This window comes from Ipomoea nil, unplaced genomic scaffold, assembly GCF_001879475.1.
Source record: "Ipomoea nil cultivar Tokyo-kokei standard unplaced genomic scaffold, Asagao_1.1 scaffold0848, whole genome shotgun sequence".
Classification (NCBI taxonomy): domain Eukaryota; kingdom Viridiplantae; phylum Streptophyta; class Magnoliopsida; order Solanales; family Convolvulaceae; genus Ipomoea; species Ipomoea nil.
Genome location: NW_017617276.1, coordinates 1167386 through 1194284, shown reverse-complemented (window position 1 = coordinate 1194284; position 26899 = coordinate 1167386). Strand labels below are relative to the sequence as shown.

Below are 26899 nucleotides of genomic sequence, written 5' to 3'. Positions count from 1 at the left end.
AGCGGCATTGTGGTGAGGTTTTCGTTGTGAAAGAGCTAATCCCTGATTTGAGGTTTTGTTTTTATTTATTATTATTTTTTTTTTCCAGATATGGTTCCCGCGGCCCTTTCTTTTAGAAAGGGGAGCGGATAATTAAATTAAATTAATTAAATATTAATATAATTATCCGCTACCCTTGCTACAAGGAAGGGCAGCGGATATCCTTTCCGTCTTTATTTTTTTAGAAAACCGCTACCTTTCTTTTAGAAAGGGTAGCGGTTTCTTATTGATTTATTTACAATTATGCCACCGCCCTTTTTTTAAAAAATAATATACTACCCTTGTTTAAAGAAGGGTAGCCTAAAGTGATATTTCTTTGCTCCATTTTGTACTAGTGGCCTCCAATTCATCCAGCACCTGAGTTGAGTCCTCAGCGTCACAAAAACATCAACACAGGAGATCTCGAAGATCCTCTGTACCTAAACGCCAACGACAGTCCGACGACCATTCTCTTGTCTCTGCCATTGACCGGCAGCGTCAACTATGGCACTTAGAGTGTCTCGATGCAAATTGCACTGGAAGTGAAAAATAAATGGACATTGGTGGACGGAAGCACAACGCCACCACGCAGAGATCAACAACGTTATCCAGCTTGGAGGAGATGCAACTTGATGATCTGCTCATGGATCTTCAAGTCGCTACATCCTTCGATAGTTCAGAGCATGATGCATTTTGATCACGCAAGAGATTTATGGGAGGATCTGAGGAAGCGATACTCGCAGAGGGACGCATAGAGAATCTCGAGCTTACAGAGTGAAATCAACAACCTAAAGCAGGGAAATCACTCTGTTAATAACTATTATACTAAGAGCATAACCTTGTGGGGACAGATGAACAACCTAAGGCCTATTCCTTTATGCAAATGCAATCCGAGATGCTCGTGTGATCTTGTTGAAGTCATCATAAATGAGAGGGAAACTGATCAGGTAATCCTATTCCTTCAAGGCTTAAATGATGATTATGATAGTTTGAAATCAAGTGTGAGGAGACAGTGGCTGCAACTTCTTTCAATAATAAAAGGAACAATGGTGTTTCTAAAGCAAAGTGTTCATACTGTGGCATGACTGGCCACACAATGGAAAGATGTTATAAGAAACACGGCTTTCTTCCTGGCTGGATCCAAGGCTATAAGTCGAAAAATAAGCAACAAACCGCAGCAGCTATTATGAGTAATGCAGACCTGGGAATCACTCATGAACAACTGAATAAGCTCATCTCTATTTTGCAGAACAGTTCAGCTCAACCATCTGGATCCAGTCCTCAACCATCCGGATCTAGCTCCAATCTAACTGCTGCAACAACCTTGACTCCCAACTTCAGAGAGCTAAATACAACTGGTGAAGGCAAGCTCTCTATTAACTCTCTATTCTTAACTGTTTCTACCTGGATCATTGATTCAGGGGCCACTAATCACATAGTGTGTTCCCTTGATTGTTTTACCAATTATCTTGTGGTTAATGATGTTGAAGTGAACCTTCCCACTAGTCAGTGCATAGCAGTTCAACATATAGGAGGGGCAAGGTTTAATGATAGTCTATACTTAAAAGAAGCATTGCATATTCCCACTTTCAAGTTCAATATCATTTCTGTGAGCAGACTCATACAAGATACTGCCTATAGACTAATTTTTATGGCCAAACAGTGTGTGATTTAGGGGACTCTTGGGCAGACAATTGGTATAGCTAAGGAAAGGGGAGATCTCTACATAATGGAGGAACCGAATATGCATAATAAGCACCTTGTTGCACAGTGTAGTAGCCTGGAAATCTGGCATCAAAGGTTAGGCCACTTCCCGGCCAACAAGATCCATCTTCTATGTGATATAGATACTTCTAAGGGAAACACTTTAGCTTGTGATGTCTGCCACCGAGCTAAACATAAACGCTCCCCCTTTCCCTTAAGTACTACTAGCTCAACTTCTTGCTTTGATTTGATACATGTTGACATTTGGGGGCCTTTCCCGGTTTGCTCCTTGAATGGAGAATATTATTTTCTTACCATAGTTGATGATTATTCCCGTTTTACATGGATTCATTTGATGAAAACTAAAGCTCAAACACGGCAGTTTATCAAACATTTTCATGCATATGTGGTCACTCAATTTGGCAAGGTGATCAAAACCATTCGAAGCGATAATGGAGTTGAATTTCAAATGGATGAATTTTTTTTTGGAACATGGCATACTACACCAACGTTCATGTGTGAACACTCCTCAACAAAATGCCGTTGTGGAACGGAAACATCAACACATTCTCAATGTTGCTAGATCCTTACGCTTTCAAGCTAATCTACCTTTGAAGTTTTGGGGTCATTGTGTGATGCATGCCGTTTTTCTCATTAATAAACTTCCATCCCTAACCATTGGCCTTTCAACTCCCTATCAAAGATTGTATGGCAGTCCACCAGACATTCACACTCTTAAGGTCTTTGGCTGCCTATGTTATGCTGCTACAAGTTCTAAAGCAAGACACAAAATGGCACCACGAGGAAAGAAATATATTTTTATTGGCCTTCCAGCTGGGATCAAAGGGTACTTTCTATATGATTTGGAAGATGAAACTGTTGTTGTATCTCGGGACGTCACTTTTTATGAGTCTCAATTTCCTATGGCAGCTGAAACAGTCCAAAAACAGTCTTCTCATGAGCCCTCACTCCCAAATATTCCTACTACCATGGACCTTGATTGGGATAAGGACAGTAATCAGCTCAATATTCCTTCCTGCTCTAGGAATAATACTCATGATCAGTATGTCCAAGATCATGTAAATATTGCAACTACAGATGATAACTTGTCAGATGAGAATGTATGTTCAGATTATACCATTCCACCTAGGAATGACCAACCAATCAGTAATCAGCCAGGCAGTAATACTTCAAATTCTTTGTCTGCTACTCGAATTCCGATTCCAGCTGATGTTGAGGTTCCTCCTCGACGATCTGCTAGAGATCGTTACCCCCAAGCAGGCTCCTAGACTATTACTGTGATGCAGCCACATCACAAGGTACTTCTCCACACAAGCTATCAAGAGTCATCTCTTACAATCATCTTCCCACACCACTTATGCAGTTTGCTATGGCAGTCACCTCTATCAAAGAACCAAGAACATATAATCAGGCCATACGTGATAATTGTTGGAAGGAGGCTATGTCTACTGAGATTAAAGCACTAGAAGACAACCACACATGGATTTTGGTTGATCTTCCACCTGGGAAAACTCCAATTGGATGCAAGTGGGTTTACAAAGTGAAGCTTAAAGCGGATGGATCGGTGGAACGATATAAGGCTAGACTGGTAGCCAAAGGATACACCCAACAGCTGGGGATTGACTACCTTGAAACCTTTTACCCCGTAGCAAGGATTACCACCATCCGCACCTTCCTAGCTGTGGCAGCCTCTCAAAGATGGTATATTCACCAACTCGATATCAATAACGCTTTCCTCCATGGGTTCTTAGATGAGGAGGTTTACATGGTGCTTCCTCCTGGCTTCCAAGAGCAGCACCCTGGTCAAGTGTGTAAGCTTCTCCAATCGCTTTATGGCCTAAAGCAAGCTAGCCCGCAATGGAATGCTAAGTTAAGTGCCGCATTAATTCACAAAGGATTTCAGCAATCGAAATGTGATCCTTCCCTATTCACTAAAGGTTGTGATGCATCATTCATAACCATTCTAATATACGTGGATGATATTCTTGTTGCCAGTTCTAGTCTATCTCTCATTCAAGATTTAAAATCGTTCCTTGACAGTGAATTCAAAATTAAAGACTTGGGAAGCTTGGGGTAGTTTCTAGGCATTGAGGCTCATATGAAGGACAATGGCCTGAATATATGTCAAAGGAAGTACTCTCTTGATATCTTAGAAGAAGTCGGTTTCCTCGACTGCAAACCGGTTGCCACTCCCATTGTTCCTGGACAACGATTGACTAAGGACACTGGTTCCCCTCTTACTGATGCAGCTCCATACAGACGGCTTGTTGGTCGCTTACTATATCTAACGGCAACTAGGCCAGATCTTGCGTATGCCACACAACAATTGAGTCATTTTGTAGACTCTCCAACATCTGAACACATGAGTGCTGCTCACCCTGTCCTTCGCTACATTAAAGGAGCTCCTAGACAAGGCCTATTGTATCCAACAAACACTGCAGTTCAGTTGAATGTGTTTGCAGACTCTGACTGGGCTTCTTGTCCAGAAACTTGCAGGTCCATTACAGGATTTTGCATCTTCCTAGGCTCTGCTCTCATCTCATGGCGCTCAAAGAAGCAAATGACCGTTTCTCTTTCTTCTTCAGAGGCAGAGTATCGTGCCTTTGCATTTCTACTGTTTGTGAGACACAATGGATAACGTCTCTGCTCAGTGACTTGTAATGCAAACCTAACAAGCCTGTCGCCATGTTCTATGATAGCAAATTGGCCATTATTATTGCCAAGAATCATGTTTTTCACGAACGGACAAAACATATCGACATAGACTGCCATGTTGTGCGTGAACGGCTCAACCAAGGCCTCATCAAACTGTTGTCCGTCTCCTCCTCTTCACAAGTCGCTGACGGTCTTACTAAAGCTTTACCCTCTACTGCTTTTCATGTTTTCAAATCTAAACTGGGCATCGAGGATCTCCATGCGCCAGTTTATGGGGGGGGGGGTGTATCCTCTAGTATGGGCAGTTATAACTGCCATGTTGTTACATCTCATATATATTCATGTAGCTACTGGCTGTTGGATATACGTAATCATAATCCTTCTTCTTCCTGCTTTCATCTTCGTCTTCTCTCATCCTTTCACCATGTACTAGACAAGTCGACAATTATTATTATTATTATTATTATTATTATTATTATTATTATTATTATTATTATTATTATTATTATTATTATTATTATTATTATGTCATTTTACATGTTAATCTAAATAGTTAATTTTTTCAAATATCTTTTTATCAACTGTTGATATAATTCGTTGATCAAATCTGCTAATATAATTCGCTAACTGCTGATTGCTAAACAAGGACATTGCGAGATAGTTTCCCACTTCAATTTGTTGTATGATTTGAATAATACTCTCTTTGTCAACAAAACCCTCAAGTAGTTAATATGATTGGCTTAATTATATATATATATATATATATATATATATATATATATATATATTTTAATTTTTTCATGGTATTAATAAAATACTTGGTAAATAAATATATAGCATTATTTTGTATTATAACTTTAATATTTAATTAAAAAATAGTGAGCAAAAAAGATAATAGACAATGTAGTGAATATAATAAATGGATGAATTTGAATGTAAAGAATATTTTTTACATTGGAGAAAAATAAAGACAATATAACTAATGAAATTATTTTTCTTAATTAATTTATTGATAATGAATAATTTTTTTGAATAAAGACATTGTAGAGACAATATAGCGAATATAATCAATTGATGAATTTGAATGTAAAGAATTTTTATATTGGAGAAAAATAAAGACAATATAACTAATGAAATTATTTCTCTTATTTAATTTATTGATAATGAATAATTTTTTTTTAATAAAGGCATTGTAGACACATAATTCTAAATTAAAGAAATGCATATGTATTTTTTTTTTGTTGTAGCTACTAAATTATTATTTATAATTTAATAAGGAGTTAATTACCAAAATGGTCCCTTGACTATAGCAAAATTACCAATTTGGTCCTTGACTATTTTTTTAACCAATTAAGTCCTTCAACTTTAAAAACATTAACCAATTTGGTCCTCCGTTTGTTTGACCGTTAGTCAACCGTTAACTTGGGATTAAATTGGTAATTTTGCTATAGTCAAGGGACCATTTTGGTAATTAACTTTAGGGGTGGGAAACTCGATTTAGTTTTCTCGAATTGAACCGTACCGAACCGAACCGAACTAGTTTGGTTCGGTAATATACCGAACAACCGAACGGTATTGGATTCTTGTATACCGAACGGTTCGATAAAAAACTTATCCGAACCGATCCGAATTGTTCGGTAAAAAATTGAACTGAACCGAATACCGTTTGATTTTTTTTTTAAAAAAATATAATAATAATAATAATAATAATAATAATAATAATAATAATAATAATAATAAATAAATAAATAAATAAATAAATTTAAAGTAAATCCAAGTCCCTTGCTACTTGCTCTACTGTTCAGTTCGAGTTTTTACCGAACGGTTCGGTATACAAAAATCTATTACCGTTCGGTTGTTCGGTATATTACCGAATCTAACTAGTTTGGTACGATTCGGTTCGAAAAAACTTAACGGAATTGCCCACCCTTAAAGTTAATTACCAAAATGGTCCCTTGACTATAGCGAATTACCAATTTGGTCCCAAGTTAACGGTTGACTAACGGAGGACCAAATTGGTTAAGATTTTTAAAGTTGAGGGACTTAATTGGTCAAAAAAAATAGTCAAGGACCAAATTGGTAATTTCTCTATAGTCAAGGGACCATTTCGGTAATTAACTCTTTAATAAGAGTAAAATAGAGTACTAATTATGCCAACATTGATTGGGATAGGGTTCGAACCTAAAACCTTTCTTATTGAAATCAATGAGTAAGTTAATGGTGAATTAATTTAACGGAAAAGTTAATGGATAATCATATAAGTACTGCAAGTTCCGTCGACTCCGCTAGAGCTGAAGAGCTGAAGCCCGACGGCCGACGCCAGTCACGCCACTGCCCACCGCAAGTTCCGTCTTCGATCTGAAACCTGAACAGCGACTCCGTGAGTTCCAACGCCACCACCAGCGCCACCGGCCACCGCCCACGACTGACGACTCCGCTGCCAAGTTCAACTCCGAGCCTTTCTCAGTTCAATACCATAATTTAATTTTGCCCTAAATCCTAATTTGCCCTAATTTTTGAATTGGTTTTAGAATTGCTAAATCCTAATCGGCTAATTGGCATAAATTTGTTAAATCCTAAATTCCTAATTTGCCCATGGATTTCTAAATCCTAATCTGGCTTACTGCCATTGAATTTGCATAGGAATTGGCTTATTGCCATAATTTGCAGTAATTAATTAGAATGTATTTCATTTATTAAGGCAGAATTGTCAAATAGGCCCATCTACTACTGCGAAGTGCTCAATTCGCACCACGAATTAAATTAAGTGTCAAATAGGCCCATCTATCAGCTAAATTTGTTCGATTGATATTTTTTGCAGGTTTCCTATTCAATTATTAAAAAATATAAAAAAATATATTATTTTTTTAATAATTGAATAGGCAACCTGTAAAAAATGTCAAGCGAACAAATTTAGCTGATAGATGGGCCTATTTGACACTTAATTTAATTCGTGGTGCGAATTAAGCACTTCGCAGTAGTAGATGGGCCTATTTGACACTTCTGCTATTTATAAATAATTTGACGCATCCTGAATTTGCCCATGGATTGCTAAATGTATTCCTAATCTGCCCATGGATTGCTAAATCCTAATCCTAATTTGCATAGGAATTGGCCTCTGCTGCCATTGAATTTGCGAATTGCTTTATGCGAATTGCCATTAATTAAGTAGGTCCTTTTTACAATTTTACTTAAATTGTATGTGAATTGCTTTATCTCTAAACTAGACATCTTAAATCTAAAAAATGATAAGGTTTTGGTTCTTTTAAGCTTTTAGTTGTTTGAGTTCCATTGGAAAAACCCATTTACAAGAATTATACTAGAAGATGGAAACCTAAGGGCCTGTAAAACAGTTCATTGCTTTCTATTTTCCATTTGGTTGTCAATTTGTCATGAACTCATGAATAATGAATTATATGTTAATTTGTCAAATGATTTTTCTAATATTAAACTTCAAATACCCAACTGCAGACTTATTTTATTGATGTTAATTTGTTAAATGATTTTTCTACAACAATTTCAAAATATGAAAGAGCGTAGAGGAATATTATCCCGTAGTTCATCGTAAATTTTGTATTGTAATTTATAATGTATTTTGTATTTTAACTATTTTATCTGTATTTGAACCTTGTATTTGAACATTTTTGAATTTATTTTCCCTGTGCTTCTTTGCCCCCACTGAAGAAAAATACTGGGTCCGCCACGGAATATAACCATATACTAATATCCTCCACGGGCCTTAAAAAGAAAATGATTCAATGTCGCCCGCATGGGCTGCTCAGTTGGTCATATGGGTGAAATTTCAGAATAATAATCCGGGATCGAGTCTCACCAATGATAGTGTGTATTTAGCTGAGTTACAATAATTTATATCATCTTATATATTCTGTCGGGTCGAAGCGTGGGGCACAGCAAAAGGATTCAATGCCTCGAGATCCAAACGAATCACAAATACTCCGAGATGGATGATGGACTACATTTTTTAATGTTGAAAGATGTTTTGAGAGTTATATTTGAAAGGGGCTTAAAAAAAAAGAGTTGATGAAGAAATAAATAAGAGAGATGATGTCAAGATCAAAGCTACAATCAACATAACAAAAAAGAAATGTACAAAAACTTAAAATAATTCATTTTGTCTAACTCTCTTCGCTTTTTCTCTAGATCTGCTTCCTTATCCCACATCATTCCCTTATTTTCTTCCTTGAAATAAGAACTCATTAAAAAACACACTAAACCATTTATACGACATCGTTTCACCATCTCAAGCTATTCATTCTCAAATAGAAAATGGTTGAGGCCAGGAACACTAATCTCGATCTTTTGTTTATGTTTGTCCCAACTCAAAAGTCAAGGAGAGGTTATGGACGAAGAAATTTTAATTAAAATTTTGTCACCTTATTAGTGAACTCAATGTGAGTGTTATTAAGCTATCTTAATTATATTATATTATATTATATTGGCGTGGAAGACTTTAAAACACAAGATATGAGTTAAATATTTCATTAATTTGATGTAAAATTTAAAACATGCACGTAATATAAAAATGAATGAAAATAGGAAAACAAATGAAGTCGTAATATTATTATCATATATAGTCTGTACGTAAATGAAACTAATAATGTTACAATAATTAAGTGTGTAGATGCATGCATGATATTGAGTGGAATTAGCGGTACCGTAAATTTGACTTTGAAGTTTGAAGCCTTCCTTCCGGATGGAGATGGCTATGGCTGCCAAATTTAATTGAATTTTTAAGTTGCCACAACAACTTATGGATTAAGATGGGGATTCCATCAACTAATTAATTGCCACCTGTAGACTAACACTTCACATTCTTCTTCTTCTTTCTTTCTTTCTTTCTTAATATTATTTTTAAATTTTCTCACTTGTATTTTTTTAAACCACAACCTAATTATAAGAAACACCTTTAAATCTGTAACATACTCAGATTAATCATGGTTCGCACTAGGCTAGCCTAATTAAGGAACAAAGTACTACCCTGTTTTGTCATATTAGAGGAGGTATTGAACTTCCAACCTCTCTTAAGAATAAGAGTGCACAGTCACCCGGATCAACCAAGGTGGTTACTCACTTGTAATATTTACATTACTACAAAATTTTACAAATGATAAAATAGCACCATATTTATTAATACAAAATGGAAAAAAAATGCTAATATTTTTTAAAAAATAGAATAATAATTATTTAATAAAAAATATTATTGTCACTTTTTATTAATAGTAATCATGATATTTATTCAACATTAAAAAAGGTTCCTTTGTCCTCCTTTTTCAAATACTGTTTACTAAATCACTGAATTTTTTCAAATATTGTCTATTAAACCACTGAGCTGAATTCATGCGAGCACAATTTTCCTTTGTTGAAAGGGTTAGTGGTTGACAATTGCGTTTCCTTCATTGAAAGCGTTAATGGTTGACAATGGCGTTTTTTCAAATGGTAGTTTATTGTTTCCTCCCTTTCTTTTGATAAGATTGAGTTGAGGGGCGGCTCTTCGCTATTTATTTTTAACTTGGAGTCAAATTTGGATGCATGGTAACATTTTCATTTTTGGTTCACTTTAAAGTCCAACTTTCTATGGGTTAAAAGTCCTCCATTAAAAACACATTTTAATGTTTTTTTTTTTTCAACTTTGTTAACAGAATTGGAAAAAATAAAGAATAATAATAATAATAATAATAATAATAATAATAATAATAATAATAAAGTGAGAGAGAGAATGAAAGTAGTTTAGGAATGTTAATTGGTCATGGCAAACATAAGCACTAGTTTGACAATCATTATTGTGTGGACCATGATCCACATAAGTTGTGTGAACCATATTTTGCCTACTATAAAATAATGTACATTCAATACAATAATAATGTACATTCAGTACAAAAATAATATATATTGTATTCAAGGAATGTACATTATTTTTGTTCTGAGTGTACATTATATTGTATAATGTACATTTAGTACAAAAATATAGTATATTAAAAATGTATTTTTTATTATGATTCACATAACATTGTGTGAACCATGGTCCACACAATAATTTGCCCTAGTTTGGTTAGATAGAACGAAGTAATTTTGAGATGGCAATTAGCTAGTTATAAAAATATTCTTGGTAAATTAATTATTTACTCTTAGCAGTTACATGTAAAATGACGTATAATAGTATAAGTATATGGTGCTATTTACTTAATTCAAAGTATTTTTACAACTTATTGTTATTGTTGTGTTATTATTAATTATTTTTAACAATTATTTTTTGTTTTATTACTAAACATGTTATAACTATAAAGAAACACTTAATAATAATTCAACATAACGTTAACAAAATTATATATATATATATATATATATATATATATATATATATATATATTGGTAGGAAATATCCCGACCGACATAAGCTTTACCCCGACCGAGTTGCCTTCGTCCTTTCTTCTTTGTCTTTGCAAGTAACAGGTCGGGCTTCATGCGAAGAACCCGGTCGGGGTCCGACCGGGAGTTGCCCGAGTGATAGTGTCGACCACCGAGCGGTAGCCCTTTGGCGAGAGAGCTGGTACAGGACACGTGGCGGCTCTCTACGACGACAGGCAGGGCACCTGGGAGGATGACACGTGGTGGCTACGTGGAGAACATGCCGAACGACCGGAGTCGTGTCTCCGGCACAACGGCTATAAATACCAACAGTAGCTACAGTGTGGGAGACTTTTGAACGATCGATAGGTTGTTGTTAGAGAATCCCGACCGCAGTCAGTCGGTACTCAGAGCAACCAAGTAGATTGTACTTAGGGTCTTTACCGTGATCAATAAAGTCTTTTACTTGCTTTAATTGGTCTCGGGTTTATTTTATATTGCTTACGTAGAATTAGCAGTGTCATATATATATATATATATGTCTATATGTGTTAGGCCAAGAATCAACTTAAATGTCGGGATCAAGACGGTTCTGATGATATTAAAAATATAAATTTAAATAAAAATTGAATAAATATAAACACTACAATAACCAACAACTATTAATAGTAAACAAGATATTTAAAACAAAAATACAATAAAATTGATATTAATAAGCTACTTAAAGTAGCTTTTTTATTTTTCAGCTTATTAATGCCAATAAGCTAAGTGAATAAAAGTTGCTGACCAAAAACACTAAATATTAGTTTTTTGACTAGTTCAACAAGCTAAAATTGGTCAAACAAATTAGACTTTGATTGATAAGCCATTTTTTAAAAATATCAATTTTAAAACTCTCAAAGTCTCAAGAAACTGAGAAGGGAAAGAATGAAATGAATATATGTTAATAATCAAAAGAAGTTGGGCATGATGTTGCACTTGCACTCATCTATTTGAACAACAAAATGTGATCAAATAATGGGATGAGACATTTCTTCCACTGCAACTTGGGGACTTCATTGATCTTCTATCGTCACTTTTAATACTCCTAGCTATAAGCAAAATCAATTTCTTTATTAAAAAAAAAAAAGTTGAGAAAGCTGGTAAGGAAAGAGGCAGTATTCACATGTAATAATCTTACCTGTTTTCCGACATTTCATCCACTTTTTGCCTATACAAGGCCAGGTACTGCAAAGAGAAAATTTAGGGAGTGACCAACATGTCATCATAAACTACTTGTGAGTTGTGATGATGAAAGATAAGGTCACAAAACTGAAGGAAAAGAATTGCGAGCAAAACTACAAATGCCATCACAGTTATCATCAATTTAAGAGGATTGCTTGATCTTCTTCAGCATCAGAGTTCTAGTGTATTGAGTTGCTTTTAGAATTGAACTTGTGAACACAAATACTACATAGAAAATTCAAAATATACTCCACATATATAAATATTATAATCCATTGGTTATCCTAACCAGAAGAAATAAAAACATTGTGAACCTCAGGTTGTTGAGAATCTAAAGAAATTAGATTTTTTTGCTTTGATGAGATAGGAACATAGAAGAGGACAGCTAAAAAACATGGCTTCTAGTGAGAGCTTCTATTGAGGAGGAAAAATCAATAGAAAGAATTTCTAGGAGGCACAACCCAGTAATTCAATATTTTCACCACTTCAACCAGGGGCAGGTCCAACAAAAGTCAATATTCAGACAGATTTGTCCTAGTTCTTCTACCAGTTTGTGACACCCACCTTTAGAGAAGTTCATACCATAATATCCTCTATTGATCTCAAAAACTTTTTTTCTTAACTATAACTCCATTACATGCTTCTAAGCTAAGCTCATTCTTTGTTTAATGGCCAATGTTCAGCAAAGGTTAAACAAGCAAGAGTTGGGAAAAGTATTAATCTATCATGAGTTTCTTTTAATGAACTTAGACCTAAGAAGGTTTCCAAATTTTGAGTGGTTAAAAACTTGGAAGGATGAATGTATGTTTTGAAAGCAGTTACTTGATATTTTATTCAAATACCTGAAAGAGGAAGGTATTGAATATTCATGTTTCTGTTTTAGAAGGTAATATATGCCTTACGAAGGTGAAGGGAGGCGACTATTCTAAAGATCTTGAATGCTCATTTGATTATGATTTGGAACAAAGTTCCCTCAAATTAAGGGGAATTCAGTTGAGGATTTAGAATCAAAATTGTATAAAATTCATCTTCTGAAATTAGGATAAAATGGGTATCCAGTTTGATGCTTAACTTTTTAGCTACTGTCAACTAAAGCACCAATAGCTACGGAAATAACTTCAAAAAGAAAATCACACGAGTATAATATATATGGCCAATCAAGATGTAACATGTCTTGCAAACTGAACCTAAAGCATTTAATAAGGTTCTCTTGTTTTGTGAATTGTAGTTTGTCCCCCTAAAGAAAAATGTAATTATAGTTTCTCCCCCTCCAGCCTCCCTCATGGCATAAAGAAGAAATGAGAATAAGTTATCTTTATCAGCTATACAGAGTAAAAGACACAAACCTCAGAGTATGCATAAACACCAGCTTCCATTGAACCTGGGGGACTTCCTCTTCTGATAAACTTTCCCTCTTTATAAATGTATAACATTGGCACACCAGTTGATAGTTCCAAGTTAATAACCTGTCATCAAGAGTCCATTTGAATATCAACTAAAATCCAGGTAGAGTGTGCCTATTATGTTCAAGGCGGTAGAGAAACAAAGCCCTACCTCCTCAGATGTTAATTCATCAAGATACATAATAATGGACCGCAATGAATTTGCATGAGCTACAACCATCACATGTTTTCCAGCCATAAGTTGGGGTTCAATCTGCAGAACAGGTTTTTTAAAATATCAGTTATATCAACAAATGCAAGCCTTGAATACACAAGAAAGTGTGTTCTACATGTTATGGTCACCAAGCTCACATGCTCTTTAAAATACGTAACAGCCCTTCCCAAGCACATCTCCAAACTCTCTCCATTGGGTGGCCGAACATCATAACTTCTACGCCATTTATGAACCTGTTCCTTTCCATATCTTTCAGCTGTTTCCTGCTTATTATAACCCTGAAGCTCCCCATACCTGTAAAGCACACATGAGATCTACTTGTTCAGGGAAATACATTGTTCGAAGAAAAAGAGCATGCAGATAGAAAATTACATTCTTTCATTCAGTTGCCATGCTTTAATGACAGGAACAGAGTGTGCTTGTGTATCTTCACTATGAATTTGACTCCATGTTTTTGCTTCTTCATTCTCATCATGCAGAATAATGGGCACCTAAAAACTTCATGGAGGTTAATCATTAGTACATATTATGGTACTTTGTCAAAGATGTTTAACCATCCATCCTCATAAAGTGTTAGCACCTATCTTAGTGACCAAGATCACAATACAGGAATTTTCAAATGACAAGTTTTCTACAACCCGTAGTACGGATCTGCTATGAGTAATACACTGATATTTAAAGTTCAAAAAAAAAAAAAAAAGATACATCTTAAATCAGTTTTTTTCTAACTGCAATCAATCAGAAACAGAACTTATATATATAACAAGAATTTAGCATAGGCTGCCCCTAAGCTTGCATGATGAGAAAGTCTGGGAAGTAACAAAACCGTCAAAACATCATAGATTCCCAGAGAAAACCAAATTCAGCAGCTGAAATATTTTCATAAAATATAGCTGAATGACAAAAATATGTTGAAAATTGAAAGGAAGAAGAAATGAAGTAATCAAGAATCAGTAGCAGCAGTGCTTTGGCAATAAATAACACAACACATTTCCGATGTTGATAACTTGCTTACATAAACTGTTCTACATGAATTAGGAACATATATCAAGATCAAACAACCAACATTCACTAAAATAATTGTAAAACAAGGCTTTTTCAGAATAGTGGCTTTGTTGTTCAAAAAGGTAGTATCTTGGTATATAGATTCTATCAGGATAGACTGCATATGTAGCATACAACTAGATGTATTTCACCCTGTAAGTCTACTTAGAACATAAGCATTGAACCATTCCCTACATCTCATTTCTCAAATACAAATGTAAGCACTTTGTGCATTTCATATGTTTAGAACCAAGTCTGCATATGAAACAATATTTGTGAATTTGGGATTAATATGTAGTAGTACCTTCATGCAGTGGTGTTCAGTAAGAGCAAGCATTGCTGTCATCTGTGAACGAATTAAAGCCGATATGTAGATGACATCCAAAGGTAAGTACTTGATTCTCTTACCAGCTTCAATTGCTTCTTCCACTCCTTTATTGGTCAAAGGCACATCAACACAACCAGTGAACAAGTTCTTCTCATTCCACATTGATTCCCCATGCCTGATCAAGATCAAAGTAGATTCCTCTGCAAAGAGTTATACATTTAATAATACAAGTAAAACATCAAATAGGCATTTGACTCGCAAAAACACAGTAACTAGTAATGTGTCCATAATTTGACACCCGAAAACTGATCTACTCACTTACAGTCCTATGAGAACTGTCAACTTCACTTGTGTGGGAGGACACTATTGGATGTGGACTTGATAATGAACTGTATGGTGAGCGGATAACGCATTTTCTTGAATTGTTGACGTTGCATCTTTCTTTTGTTAAAAAGGACGTTCTGACACTGAATTTGTGAGTTTGCTCAAGTGAAGCACAGCCGCCACGGCCTCCGTGCACCCAATTGAGATTGACAGAAAGATCAAAAGCAGCAATCATATTGACAATACAACCTATCCATTCAAAAAGCAGTGCAATTTTCATCACAAAAATAAAATGAATATTTAGGATATGATTAACAAAAGCATCTGTTGCCCAATCAGCAACCTTGTGCTAACAACATTGCTTTGTGATCATCGCTCCCATTACATTCTATTAATCACATAATTTCAAACAGCTACGAATTTATTTTAAGAGCCATTCCGAAGTTTCAGAGGATCAATCATACTAACGAGTTTCACACTATCAAGATAGATCAAATCAAACACAGACGAAAAGGGAAAATTAACACGGAGTAATAACCCACAAAACAAGAGCCGTAAATTGGCATTAGAGCATAGAAGAATCAAAATGAAGAAGAGAAATTTAGACATATACGGAGAGAACCTTCTAAACGGGTTTCAACTGCCAAGTTTGGTTAACGCAGAAACTGCGGATGGATCGGAGATCGCAAAGAGCTGTCAACGGAGTAGGTCACCGTCGTATGGGGACAGGCCGGCGTCTTTTTCTTGTCTCGTGCCCAAAATCAAAGTAGAAAGAAGAAAATTAAAAACACAAAACTAGCTTAATCCTAGATAACTCATAACAACCAGAATCAATAATATTTATTTATTGAGTTTTTTGCACTTTTGGTCCCACGACTATAGTGGCACTAGCAGAATTGATCCACGACTTTTGAACCTTGCAATTTTAGTCCACGACTATTGATTTTTTGCAAAAATGGTCCTTCCGGCCACTTTTCCGTCAAAATTCCACCGGAAATTTTTTTTTTTTTATCCATTTTTAACAGGGCTAAAATTGATATTTTACTTATCTCAAAATATAAAGGAAATACATAAAACGGAAAGGTAAAAGTGATTGCATTTGAGAATCTCCGCCGCTTCTCTCGCCGGAAATTTATACAACGAAGCTTTTCCGATGTCTTTGGATGATCCCGCAGGCGTGCTGGCTCTGCCTCCAATGCTGCTGCCGGATAACCCAACTAGCCCGGGGAACGCCACGGCCGCTCCGCCGCTTACTGACAGCCCTACCTGCTCCAGGAACTCCGCTGCCTGGGGCAGTAGTATGTAGCCCAGTAATATTGTATGTAGTCAAATGTCAATTTTTTTCTTTTATTTTTTGAGATAAGTAAAATGTCAATTTTAGCCCTGTTAAAAATGGATAAAAAAACTTTTCCGGTGGAACTTTGACTGAAAAGTGGCCGGAAGGACCATTTTTGCAAAAAAATCAATAGTCGTGGACTAAAATTGCAAAGTTCAAAAGTCGTGGATCAATTCTGCTAGTGCCACTATAGTCGTGGGACCAAAAGTGCAAAAAACTCTTTATTTATTTATTTTGAATATTATTGACTCTATTACAATGCAGTATTGAACTACAAAGTCCTTGACATTAATATTTAGTTAAAATCATCATTTTAGTATAGATGTTAATATTAGCCCGAAATCAAAGAGCTAACTCCATAAGTCTGAAATCGATAAATCCTATAGTTTAAAGGCAAATTATATTGTGGACCAAGTCCACGTGGCATTATGAATTTTAGATCAAAATGACGTCGTTTTGATAAACTTTAACATATTTTATGGGTTTCCGTTTCTCATGTTTCAACACAAATTTTAATTTATTCTAGGTACAGAATCAATACTCTTTAATATACAGAATTTCATAACACGAGACACAAAAATTCACAACACAAAACACATAAACATGTTATATATTTACTTATTCTCAAATCTAATTTATGTAGATAATTTATGAACTATAGACAGATAATTTCATAATACAAGACATAAATTCGTAAAATAAGAGACACAATTATGTTGTGTGTTAACTGTTAGTAATGTTATATTTCCTATTTAATTATTATGTAACATTAGAGTTGAAATAGTCCTATAACTATTAACTATTGACTAGGTGTAGTCAGGTAGGACTCTAATCTCCTTTTGTATTCCTGTATCTTCTCGGAGTTCAGTTTAACGATAATCTGTTTCACTCATCTGGTATCAGTAAACTAGGTGAACCTATTATCTCTCCCTCTCCGAATATGTCGACTAATTCTAGCGAACGGACAGTCACCGCCGCTACACCGACGACCACCAACACCCCAAACACCCTTTCATCGGCTCACCACTTCATCTCTATGAAGTTAACCACCAAGAATTTCCTGTTCTGGCGCACTCAGCTTGTTCCATTCCTCCGTGGACAGGGGCTACTCTGGTTCGTAACAGGCGATACGCCGTGCCCGCCAGCGACGTTGGACACCCCGGCTTCCGGCGATGCTGCTTCCGGCGTCACGGCCACCACGTCTCCGAATCCCGCTCATGGCGTATGGGTACAACAGGACCAAAGCATTCTGTCTCTGCTTGTATCCTCAATGGCGGACGAAGTACTATATCTCGCCGTAGGCCGCACCACGTCGCAGGAGGTATGGTCGTCCATCACAACCGCGCTTGGTTCCTCCACACGGGCGAGATGCCTTAATCTCCTGGCGCAATTCCAGTCGCTCAGGCAAGGCGATAGTACACCCGCGGAGTATCTCGGCCGGGCACACGGCGTTGATCGCTGGCCGGGGCTACGCACAGAATCAGGTCGCCGGCGGCGGACCCCGGCATGCTGGTTCCGGACAGCAGTGGCGCGGCAGAGGCGGCCGTGGTCGGGGTGGACAGGGCAGAGGGCGTGGCGGAGGACCGAGATGCCAAATCTGCCGGTCGCATGGGCATACGGCGCTACATTGTTTCAAGCGCTACTCCGGTGCACCGCAACCACAAGCCCATGCGGCAGTTCTCGGAGACGAGGCGGCAGTTGTGGCAGACGCGGCGTGGTACCCGGACACCGGGGCATCGTCGCATGCTACGCCCGATCAGACGATGATGGCGCAATCAGATCCCTACTCCGGCGGTGATGTGCTCCGCGTAGGCAACGGATCAGGTTTGGGTATAACCAGTGTTGGCCATGCATCATTAAACTCTGCGTCTAGAACTCTTAAATTAAATAATATTCTGCATGTCCCCCGTCTTTCCTTACCATTGTTATCAGTTAATCGTTTTACAATTGATAATGCAGTATATTTTGAATTTCAACCTGATTACTTTGTTGTGAAGGACTGTTACACCAAGGCGGTGCTCCTTAGGGGTCCTTCCACCGGGGGTTTGTACAAGCTTCCCATGTCACGGTCACATGTTGCGTTAATAATCGCTCGTGCGCCACCTGATATCTGGCATCGCAGGCTTGGACACCCGCATGAACGTGCCCAAAATCGAGTCTTACAAAAATGCCCGGTCACTCAATCAAAGTCCAGTATGTCGCAGTTATGTTCGCCGTGTCAGCTTGGGAAATCGTCTCGTTTCCCGCTAGATAGAGTTTTTTCTAGTAGTAATAATGTACTAGACTTGCTGTTTACGGATATTTGGGGACCGACACCCGTTGTTTCTGCCAGGGGTTTTAGATATTTTGTGTTTTTTGTGGATGACCACACACGTTTTTGCTGGTTTTACCCTATGCGGTTAAAATCAGACATTTATAATATCTTCGAGTCCTTTCGTGTCATGGTAGAACGCCAGTTTTCGCGTTCTATCAAGTCTGTGCAATCCGATCTCGGAGGCGAGTATCGCCGTCTCCACTCTATTTTTCAATCCCTTGGCATCGTGCATAGGCAGTCTTGTGCCTACACGCATGAGCAAAATGGCCGAGTAGAACGCTGGAATAGACACATTGTCGAAACCGGGTTGGCTTTACTCGCGCACAGCTCTGTCCCTATCAAACACTGGGATGCCGCGTTTGAAACAGCTTCCTATCTCATAAACTGTTTACCATCATCTGCACTTAAAAACTTTGTCAGTCCCTACGAGTCTGTCTATAACAAAACTCCACCATACACATTCCTACGCGTATTCGGGTGTAGATGTTACCCTTATCTGCGGCCCTACAATCGCCATAAGATAGAGTACCGTTCTACACCCTGTGTCTTTTTAGGATATCCTACGTCATATAGGGGTACCGATGCATGGACCCATTAACTGGAAAATCCTTTATCTGCCGACATGTCAGGTTTGACGAAAGTGTGTTTCCCTATGCTTCAGGTTCACACGAGCAAAGTAGGGGTACAGACACTCAAAGTGGTGTACCGTGGGCATCAAGCCCCATCATCACACAGTCTCAGATTGAACCGCTTAATGAGTTGTCGCTGGCAGCGCAAGAACCACCGTTAGCCATACAGCATGAGTCGGTCACCGCTGTGGCACCACGACGTCGAACCAGGGTTCGGGTCCGGGCACCGGTCCAACCCCTTACCATGAGGCTCCGGCGCATGACCCGAGGCACGGATGAGCCCTTTCAGGCTCTAACCGCCTCAACTGATCCAACTTGCTATACTCAGGCCGTAGCACACCCGCAGTGGAGGGATGCTATGGATCAGGAATTTAATGCGCTACTACATAACAATACATGGTGTCTCACTCCGGCCAAGCCCGGTATGAATGTAGTGGGTTGCAAGTGGGTCTACCGCACCAAACGGAAGGCCGATGGTACCATCGAGAGTTACAAAGCCCGGTTGGTTGCCAAGGGATTCAATCAAGTCGTTGGAGAGGACTTTTTTGAAACCTATAGTCCAGTGGTCAAACCAACCACGGTTCGCATCTTGCTTGCCCTAGCTGTATCACAGGGCTGGACTATGCGGCAACTGGATGTCCATAATGCTTTCTTGAATGGGCATCTCGCTGAGACTGTCTATATGCGACAGCCACCGGGTTATGAAGACCCCACTCATCCGGATTACGTGTGTCATTTGCAGCGGTCTCTTTATGGTCTTAAACAGGCCCCACGTGCTTGGTTTAAGCGGTTACATGACTACTTATTGACTGCAGGTTTTGTGGCGTCCAAGACGGACGTGTCTCTCTTTTTACTACACACGAGGCATGTCACGGGTCTATCTACTTGTCTATGTAGATGATATCATCATGTTGGGCAACGACTCCGACTTATTGTTCTCTCTACTCAGGCAGCTGTCGTCTACTTTTAAAATCCGTGATTTGGGCACTCCGACTTTTTTCCTCGGCATTGAAACAATTCCTGTGAAAGACGGTGTTCTACTTTCACAACGTCGCTACATGGCTGATATCTTAACATGAGCCGGAATGACTGATTGCAAGCCACTATCCACTCCAGCCGCAGTCACGCAAGCCATATCTCCGGTAACAAGCCCGTACGAGAACCCGACTCAATACCGACGGTTAGCCGGGGCACTCCAGTATTTGACCATCACACGACCGGACTTGTCTTATGCTGTGAATAGGCTCTACCAGTTCATGCAGACCCCCACTGATGAGCACTGGGGTTTACTCAAACGGGTTCTACGGTATGTAAAGGGCACGCAGGAATTTGGGCTTAAACTATCAGCTTCACCATCGGCTGACATCCATGCTTACTCGGACTCCGACTGGGCTGGGTGTCCGATTGATCGCAAATCCACAAGTGGTTATGCCGTGTTTCTTGGGTCGAATCTTGTCTCTTGGGTCTCTCGCAAGCAACGCACGGTAGCTAGGTCCTCCACCGAAGCTGAATACAAGGGGCTAGCCGATGTCGCAACTGAAGTTACTTGGGTTGTGTCCCAACTTCAGGAACTTGGCCTACATTCAGGGGCCCCGACAACTCTATGGTGTGACAATTTAGGCGCCACTTACATGTGCGCTAATCCAGTTTTTCATGCTCGGACTAAGCATGTTGAGATTGACTACCACTTCGTCAGGGATAAGGTAGCATCAGGGGATTTTTTGGTTAATTTTATTTCCACCAAAGATCAGTTAGCCGACGTCTTCACCAAGCCTCTTCCGTCAGCTCGCTTTGGGACTCTACGAGACAAGCTTGGTGTTGTATCCACACCACCTTCAGCTTGAGGGGGAGTGTTAGTAATGTTATATTTCCTATTTAATTATTATGTAACATTAGAGTTGAAATAGTCCTATAACTATTAGCTATTGACTAGGTGTAGTCAGGTAGGACTCTAATCTCCTTTTGTATTCCTGTATCTTCTCAGAGTTCAGTTTAACGATAATCTGTTTCACTCATCTTAACAACTACTAATCTATTTCAGGTATATAATTCATACGCTTCGGGGGTGTTATAGGATTACCTCCAGGAATGTAATGTGAGATTTTGGGATGTAAGATTACTTTATGTGTTTCGTTGGATTATGGAATATAATATTACCTTGTTTGGTTAAAGGCCATTTATACTGTGCACCACGTCGCACATAGCAATGCGCGCTCAGGCACAAAACGTGCGCGTTTTGTAACACCCCAGATTTTCAGGACATTTAAAACTTATAAAATAAAGGTGAAATCTCATTAATTCCCAAAAACGTAACGTAAAGAGTACGGGGTGTTATGCCACACCAGAGCTAGAGAACTCAGGTGCACAGGCCAACTAACTAATATCCTTAATAAAGTAAATGCATAACATGGCACGCAGGCCAAAAGGGAAACTACCTACTTCTACGCTCCAAGATCTAGCGCGCTCCAGTGACTTATTCTTCCGTGCCTGAAAGCCAAATATATCTGTTCAGCGAGAGATGCTGGTAACCCACTCCAACGCGTTGAAATACAATACATATATATATATATATATATATATATATATATATATATATATATATATATATATATATACATAGATATATATATATATATATATATGTATTGTATTTCAACGCGTTGGAGTGGGTTACCAGCATCTCTCGCTGAACAGATATACGAAAAGTCATTTCGAAGCATGAAGATATATCCTAAGAGACTCTAGCTTTCAAATCAGGGAACCGACTCGACAAATAGGGGTACACACAATCTACAGTCATAGCCAAGTATATACGATTCTCGACATAGGGCACAGTTATAGATAAACACAACCAATAATCACAATTAAACATGTATAGTTTACTAGCAAGAATCCTACGGTCACGTTTCCATAACAGTCACAACATCAATCCTTCCTATCTCATCATATAGCACACTTTGTTGGCGCCACAGGACCAATCGCATGCCCATACATGAGGGTCAGCGCATATAGCTCTGACATGGCCCCGCAGCACCCTGCCCCGTCTCACAATACGGAGGGGTCGATCGCAACCGACCGATGAACCGCAGCTCTATACAATATTTATATACCTGACCGGTCTTTACCAGCCTGGTTAACAGTTGGGATGGTTCTCAACCCATTCAATTGCCCGTATAGTGGACCTCTGTCCTATATAATATTTATATACCTGACCGGTCTCTACCAGCCTGGTTAACAGTTGGGATGGTTCTCAACCCATTCAACTGCCCGTATAGTGGACCTCAGTCCTATGTAATATTTATATACCTGACCGGTCTCTACCAGCCTGGTTAACAGCCGGTATGGTTCTCAGCCCATCCGACTGCCCGTATAGCCCGATTGATCTCAACCACATCGGGGTAACACGCACACATAACACATAGCAAGCACATACAACCCACATTAACACATTGGGAAAGGGGAGAAATCGTATAACGAACCAATACGTGGTTACCCACAACTAAGAATAGCCCTAAGGGGTTCATACTTCTTATACCTAGGCCAATGGGGTACCAATCCAACTAGCATGCAATATATAAGACTCATTCGACCTACGAACGGTACCCGAACATCAAACTAGACATAGGCACGATGGGAGGGATCCGTTAGGACACCACGGGGGTCGGGGGAACATCAAACGGGGAAGCCGGGATCCCAAAGTGTGGGAATTTCCAACGGGTAGCCGGTGGGTGGGGGTTCACCCGCCGGCTACCCGCCGGTGTTACTGTTCCGGGCAGCGGGTGCCCGGTGGGCAGCTACCCTCCTTGGCCGCGGGTAGGTGGCGGGTCCCCTACCCCAACCTACCCCCACTGACTCTTTTTCACTAAAAATGCCCCGGGAACCTTTGTGGAACCCGAAGCCATGCTTAGACACTTTCAAACGCAACCGACAACAACACGTAGACAATTAACGGACCGAAATCAAGAAACATACGGCACATAACCTATCATGATTTCCTAACATAATCAATCCCCAAAACATGCGAATTCCCACCCAACATATCAAGAGCAATACCATACGAATTCCACAATACAACCTAGGGTTCTAATCACTTTTAAATCAACAAGAACGCGATTCATCTTTTAATACCGAGATTCGGTGGGAAAGGCACATAAGCATCAAGAACATCATATAATCATCAAGAACATCACATAATCATCAAGAACATCAAGAACACCATTTAATCATCAAGAACCTATCAAGATCACCCATGGAATTATAACACCAATTATCAAGATCCTTATAACGAATCAACAATTGCACAAGAAAATGGGGGAAATCCTAAGAGGGGAAACATAGCTATGAAAATAGGTTTTGTTGAGACATGGGTTACCTCTTAGCCTTAATTAATTCCTTGGCTATGAAGGGTCTTTCTTTAAGCTTTCTTGCTTTCTTCTAAGGGAATTCTTGGAACTCTTTGGGTGGTGAGAGATTATTGTGGTGGGGGTTCTAGGTGCCTTTTATGTCCCCTATTTATATTCTTAGGAGTCCTAATTAGGGTCTGGTATAATGGGCTTGCTAATTCTATTCCTTTTAGGGCTAGGGTTAGGTTTTAGGGGTGGGGCCCCACGGACTATGGTGGGCCTCTTCTAAATTAATTATTGTAATTCAATCCTGCCTTTGGGCAATTGATTAAACGATTTAATTGGTTTTAGGGGTTGTAACACGGGGTGTTACACTCTCCCCCCCTTACAAGGGGCTTCGTCCCCGAAGCCCGGTGTGTCGATCCATTCCTTCACCCCTAGACATCCCGCATCTTGGCCTCCTGGTTAGGAATGTGGCCCCATGTTTTATCTTAGCTGGGGTAGACTGGACTCTTGGTGGTGTTGTGATAGAGGAGTTTGTGTCTACATTGGTTTTCCTGTCCCGGAACTGGATGCCTCGCGTGTGCCCAAGGTGGCCTCGATTGTCGCCACCCTCTGGTCCAGTGCGCGTGTTGTACGGATCAAGGACGAGAACCCTTCCTCCATGATTTGGTTTTTCCGGTTGAGTTGTGCTAGGATGCGTTCGTTGATCGAGCCCTCGTTTTGCCCTCTTGGGTTCCCCCCCGATTGTGGGTGCACCGACGGGTTATGCTCGTCATCCCCCTCCTGATCCTCATTTCCCTCCGGGATACCACTGTAACACCCCGTGTTACGACCCCTAAAACCAATTAAATAATTTAATTAATCACCTAGGAAAAAGAATTAAATCACAACAATTAATTAGGGAGGCCCACCATAGTCCATGGGCCCTTATCCCTAAACCCAATCCTTAGTTCCAAAAGGAATAGAATTAGCAAGCCTATAATATTAGTTCCTAATTAGGACTCCTAAATATATAAATAGGGGACTTAAGAGACACCTAGGACCCCCCACCGGAATAAACGACTCACCACCCCAAAGAGCTCCAAGAATTCCCTTAGAAGAAATCAAGAAAGCAAGAAAGCTTAAAGAAAGACCCTTCATAGCCAAGGAATTAATTAAGGCTAAGAGGTAACCCATGTCTCAACAAAACCTATTTTCATGGTTATGATTTCCCCCGTAGGTTTTCCCCATATTATTGTGTATTGATGATTTGTGATGTTATTATTGATGATTGATGGGATAATTCCATGGGTGATCTTGACATCGGGAGATTCTTGATAACTATGGTGTTCTTAACGATTATGTGGAGTTCTTGATGATTATATGGTGTTCTTGATAATTGTATGGCGTTCTTGATGCTTATGTGTTATTTGTACCGAATCTTGTAATTAGAAGACGAACCGTATTCTTGTTGATATAAAAGTAATTAGAACCCTAGGTTGATGTTCTTGTGGGCGTTCTTGATGCTTATGTGATATTCTTACCGAATCTTGTAATTAGAAGACGAATCGTATTCTTGTTGGATTAAAAATAATTAGAACCCTAGGTTATATCGTGAAATTCGTATGGTATTATCCTTGGTATATTGGGTGGGATTTCGCATGATTGAGTGTTTATTATGTCTAGAAAAGCATGATAGGTTAAGTGCCGTTTAATTCTTGATTTTGATCCGTTAAATTGTCTACGTGTGTTATCAACTGCGTTTGAAAGTGTCTAAGCATGGTCTCGGGTTCCACGAAGGTTCCCGGGGCGTTTTTGGTGTTAATGAGTCAGTGGGGGGTAGGTGGGGGTAGGGGACCCGCCACCTACCCACGGTAAAAAAGGGGCAGTTCCGGCAGCGGGCAGCCGGCGGGCGGGCAGCTGCCCGCCGGGCACCCGCTGCCCGGAACAGTAACGCCGGCGGGTGAACCCCCACCCACCGGCTACCCGCTGGAAATTCCCACACTTGGGACCCCGACTTCCCCGTTTGATGTTTCCCCGACCCCCGTGGTGTCCCAACGAACTCCGTCTATCGTGCCTATGTCTAGTTTGATTTTCGGGTACCGTTCGTAGGTCGTATGAGTCTTATATATTGCATGCTAGTTGAATTGGTATCCCGTTGACCTAGGTGAAAGAAGTATGAACCCCTTAGGACTATTCTTAGTATGTGAAGGATCACGCATAGGTTTTGTTATACGTTTTCCACCCTACCCAATGTGTTAATATGGGTTGCATTAGGGCTGGGCACTTCGGTTTTCGGTTTGGTTTTTTCGGTTTCGGTTTCGGTTTCGGTTTTTCGGTTTTAGAAAAAGTTGAACCATTCGGTTTAACATTGTAGTTCGGTTTGGTTTCGGTTTGGTTTCAATCGGTTTGGTTTCGGTTCTGATTTAATTCGGTTCGGTCTTCGGTTCGGTCTTCGGTTCGGTTTAAGACTTTACGAGAATTACATTCATCAAATTTCAACATTTCATAATTTTCCAAACATACTACCAATTACCAAACAATACCTATTCACATAATCCACATCTAAAATATAAACGTTATATAACAAAATAAAAATTTAAAGTTTAAACATACTACTAAATAGTAAATACTAACATCACATACTAATAGCAATCTAATTACCAAAACATCACATACTTAGAAATTAGAATCCAAAGTTCAAAGTTCAAACATTACAAACATGAATCAATAACTCAAATCCAAAGTCTAATATCTAAATAAAGGATACCAACATAACAATTCAAAAACAATCAACATAACAAAACGAATTCCAAACTCATAGGTTGTTAAGTTGTTCATCCATCATCACGGTCACAGATCAATATGACGTTGCCCTGTTGATTTGCGAATCTCTGTACAACAAAACAAAAGGTTCAAAAACAAGTTAAAATAATAAAATATTGAAGCATAAACTAATATAGTATATACTATACATAAATTCATAAAAAAATA

At 38.9% G+C, this 26899-nt stretch overlaps 3 protein-coding genes across 6 annotated transcripts; 2 read left to right on the top strand and 1 right to left on the bottom strand.

Moving 5' to 3' along the window:
• The first annotated feature begins 3841 nt into the window (after window positions 1–3841).
• LOC109178459 (uncharacterized mitochondrial protein AtMg00810-like) lies at window positions 3842–4381 on the top strand. Its single transcript, XM_019328092.1, has one exon. The coding sequence runs from the start codon at window positions 3842–3844 to the stop codon at window positions 4379–4381; it is 540 nt and encodes a 179-aa protein (XP_019183637.1).
• A 7296-nt stretch (window positions 4382–11677) lies between these two features.
• On the bottom strand, window positions 11678–16109 carry LOC109178435 (2,3-bisphosphoglycerate-dependent phosphoglycerate mutase-like). Of its 4 annotated transcripts, XM_019328062.1 has the most exons (9): window positions 15924–16109; window positions 15296–15550; window positions 14954–15177; window positions 13978–14096; window positions 13743–13899; window positions 13543–13644; window positions 13335–13454; window positions 11945–11991; window positions 11678–11855 (listed from the first exon to the last, which is right to left on the bottom strand). In XM_019328062.1, the coding sequence occupies exons 2-9, from the start codon at window positions 15534–15536 to the stop codon at window positions 11852–11854; spliced, it is 1014 nt and encodes a 337-aa protein (XP_019183607.1). In that variant the 5' UTR covers window positions 15537–15550; window positions 15924–16109; the 3' UTR covers window positions 11678–11851. The 4 variants fall into 4 exon arrangements, with proteins under 4 accessions (XP_019183607.1, XP_019183611.1, XP_019183608.1 ...); XM_019328066.1 differs by lacking the exon at window positions 15924–16109 and having other exon boundaries at window positions 14954–15152; window positions 15300–15395; XM_019328063.1 differs by lacking the exon at window positions 15924–16109 and having other exon boundaries at window positions 15300–15390.
• A 4556-nt stretch (window positions 16110–20665) lies between these two features.
• LOC109178458 (uncharacterized mitochondrial protein AtMg00810-like) lies at window positions 20666–21424 on the top strand. The gene has a single exon (XM_019328091.1). It carries the CDS (start codon window positions 20666–20668, stop codon window positions 21422–21424), a length of 759 nt encoding a protein of 252 aa, XP_019183636.1.
• Window positions 21425–26899: the final 5475 nt, after the last annotated feature.

Bases quoted from the DNA above. Each gene is read 5' to 3' on its own strand.
- LOC109178459 (XM_019328092.1), top strand. From the start codon at position 3,842: ATGAAGGACAATGGCCTGAATATATGTCAAAGGAAGTACTCTCTTGAT.
- LOC109178435 (XM_019328062.1), bottom strand. From the start codon at position 15,536: ATGATTGCTGCTTTTGATCTTTCTGTCAATCTCAATTGGGTGCACGGA. The intron at 13,900-13,977 runs GTAATTTTCTAT...TGTGCTTTACAG, and splicing joins TGGCAACTGAATGAAAGAAT to GTATGGGGAGCTTCAGGGTT. The intron at 13,645-13,742 runs GTGAGCTTGGTG...CCTGTTCTGCAG, and splicing joins TTACGTATTTTAAAGAGCAT to ATTGAACCCCAACTTATGGC.
- LOC109178458 (XM_019328091.1), top strand. From the start codon at position 20,666: ATGACTGATTGCAAGCCACTATCCACTCCAGCCGCAGTCACGCAAGCC.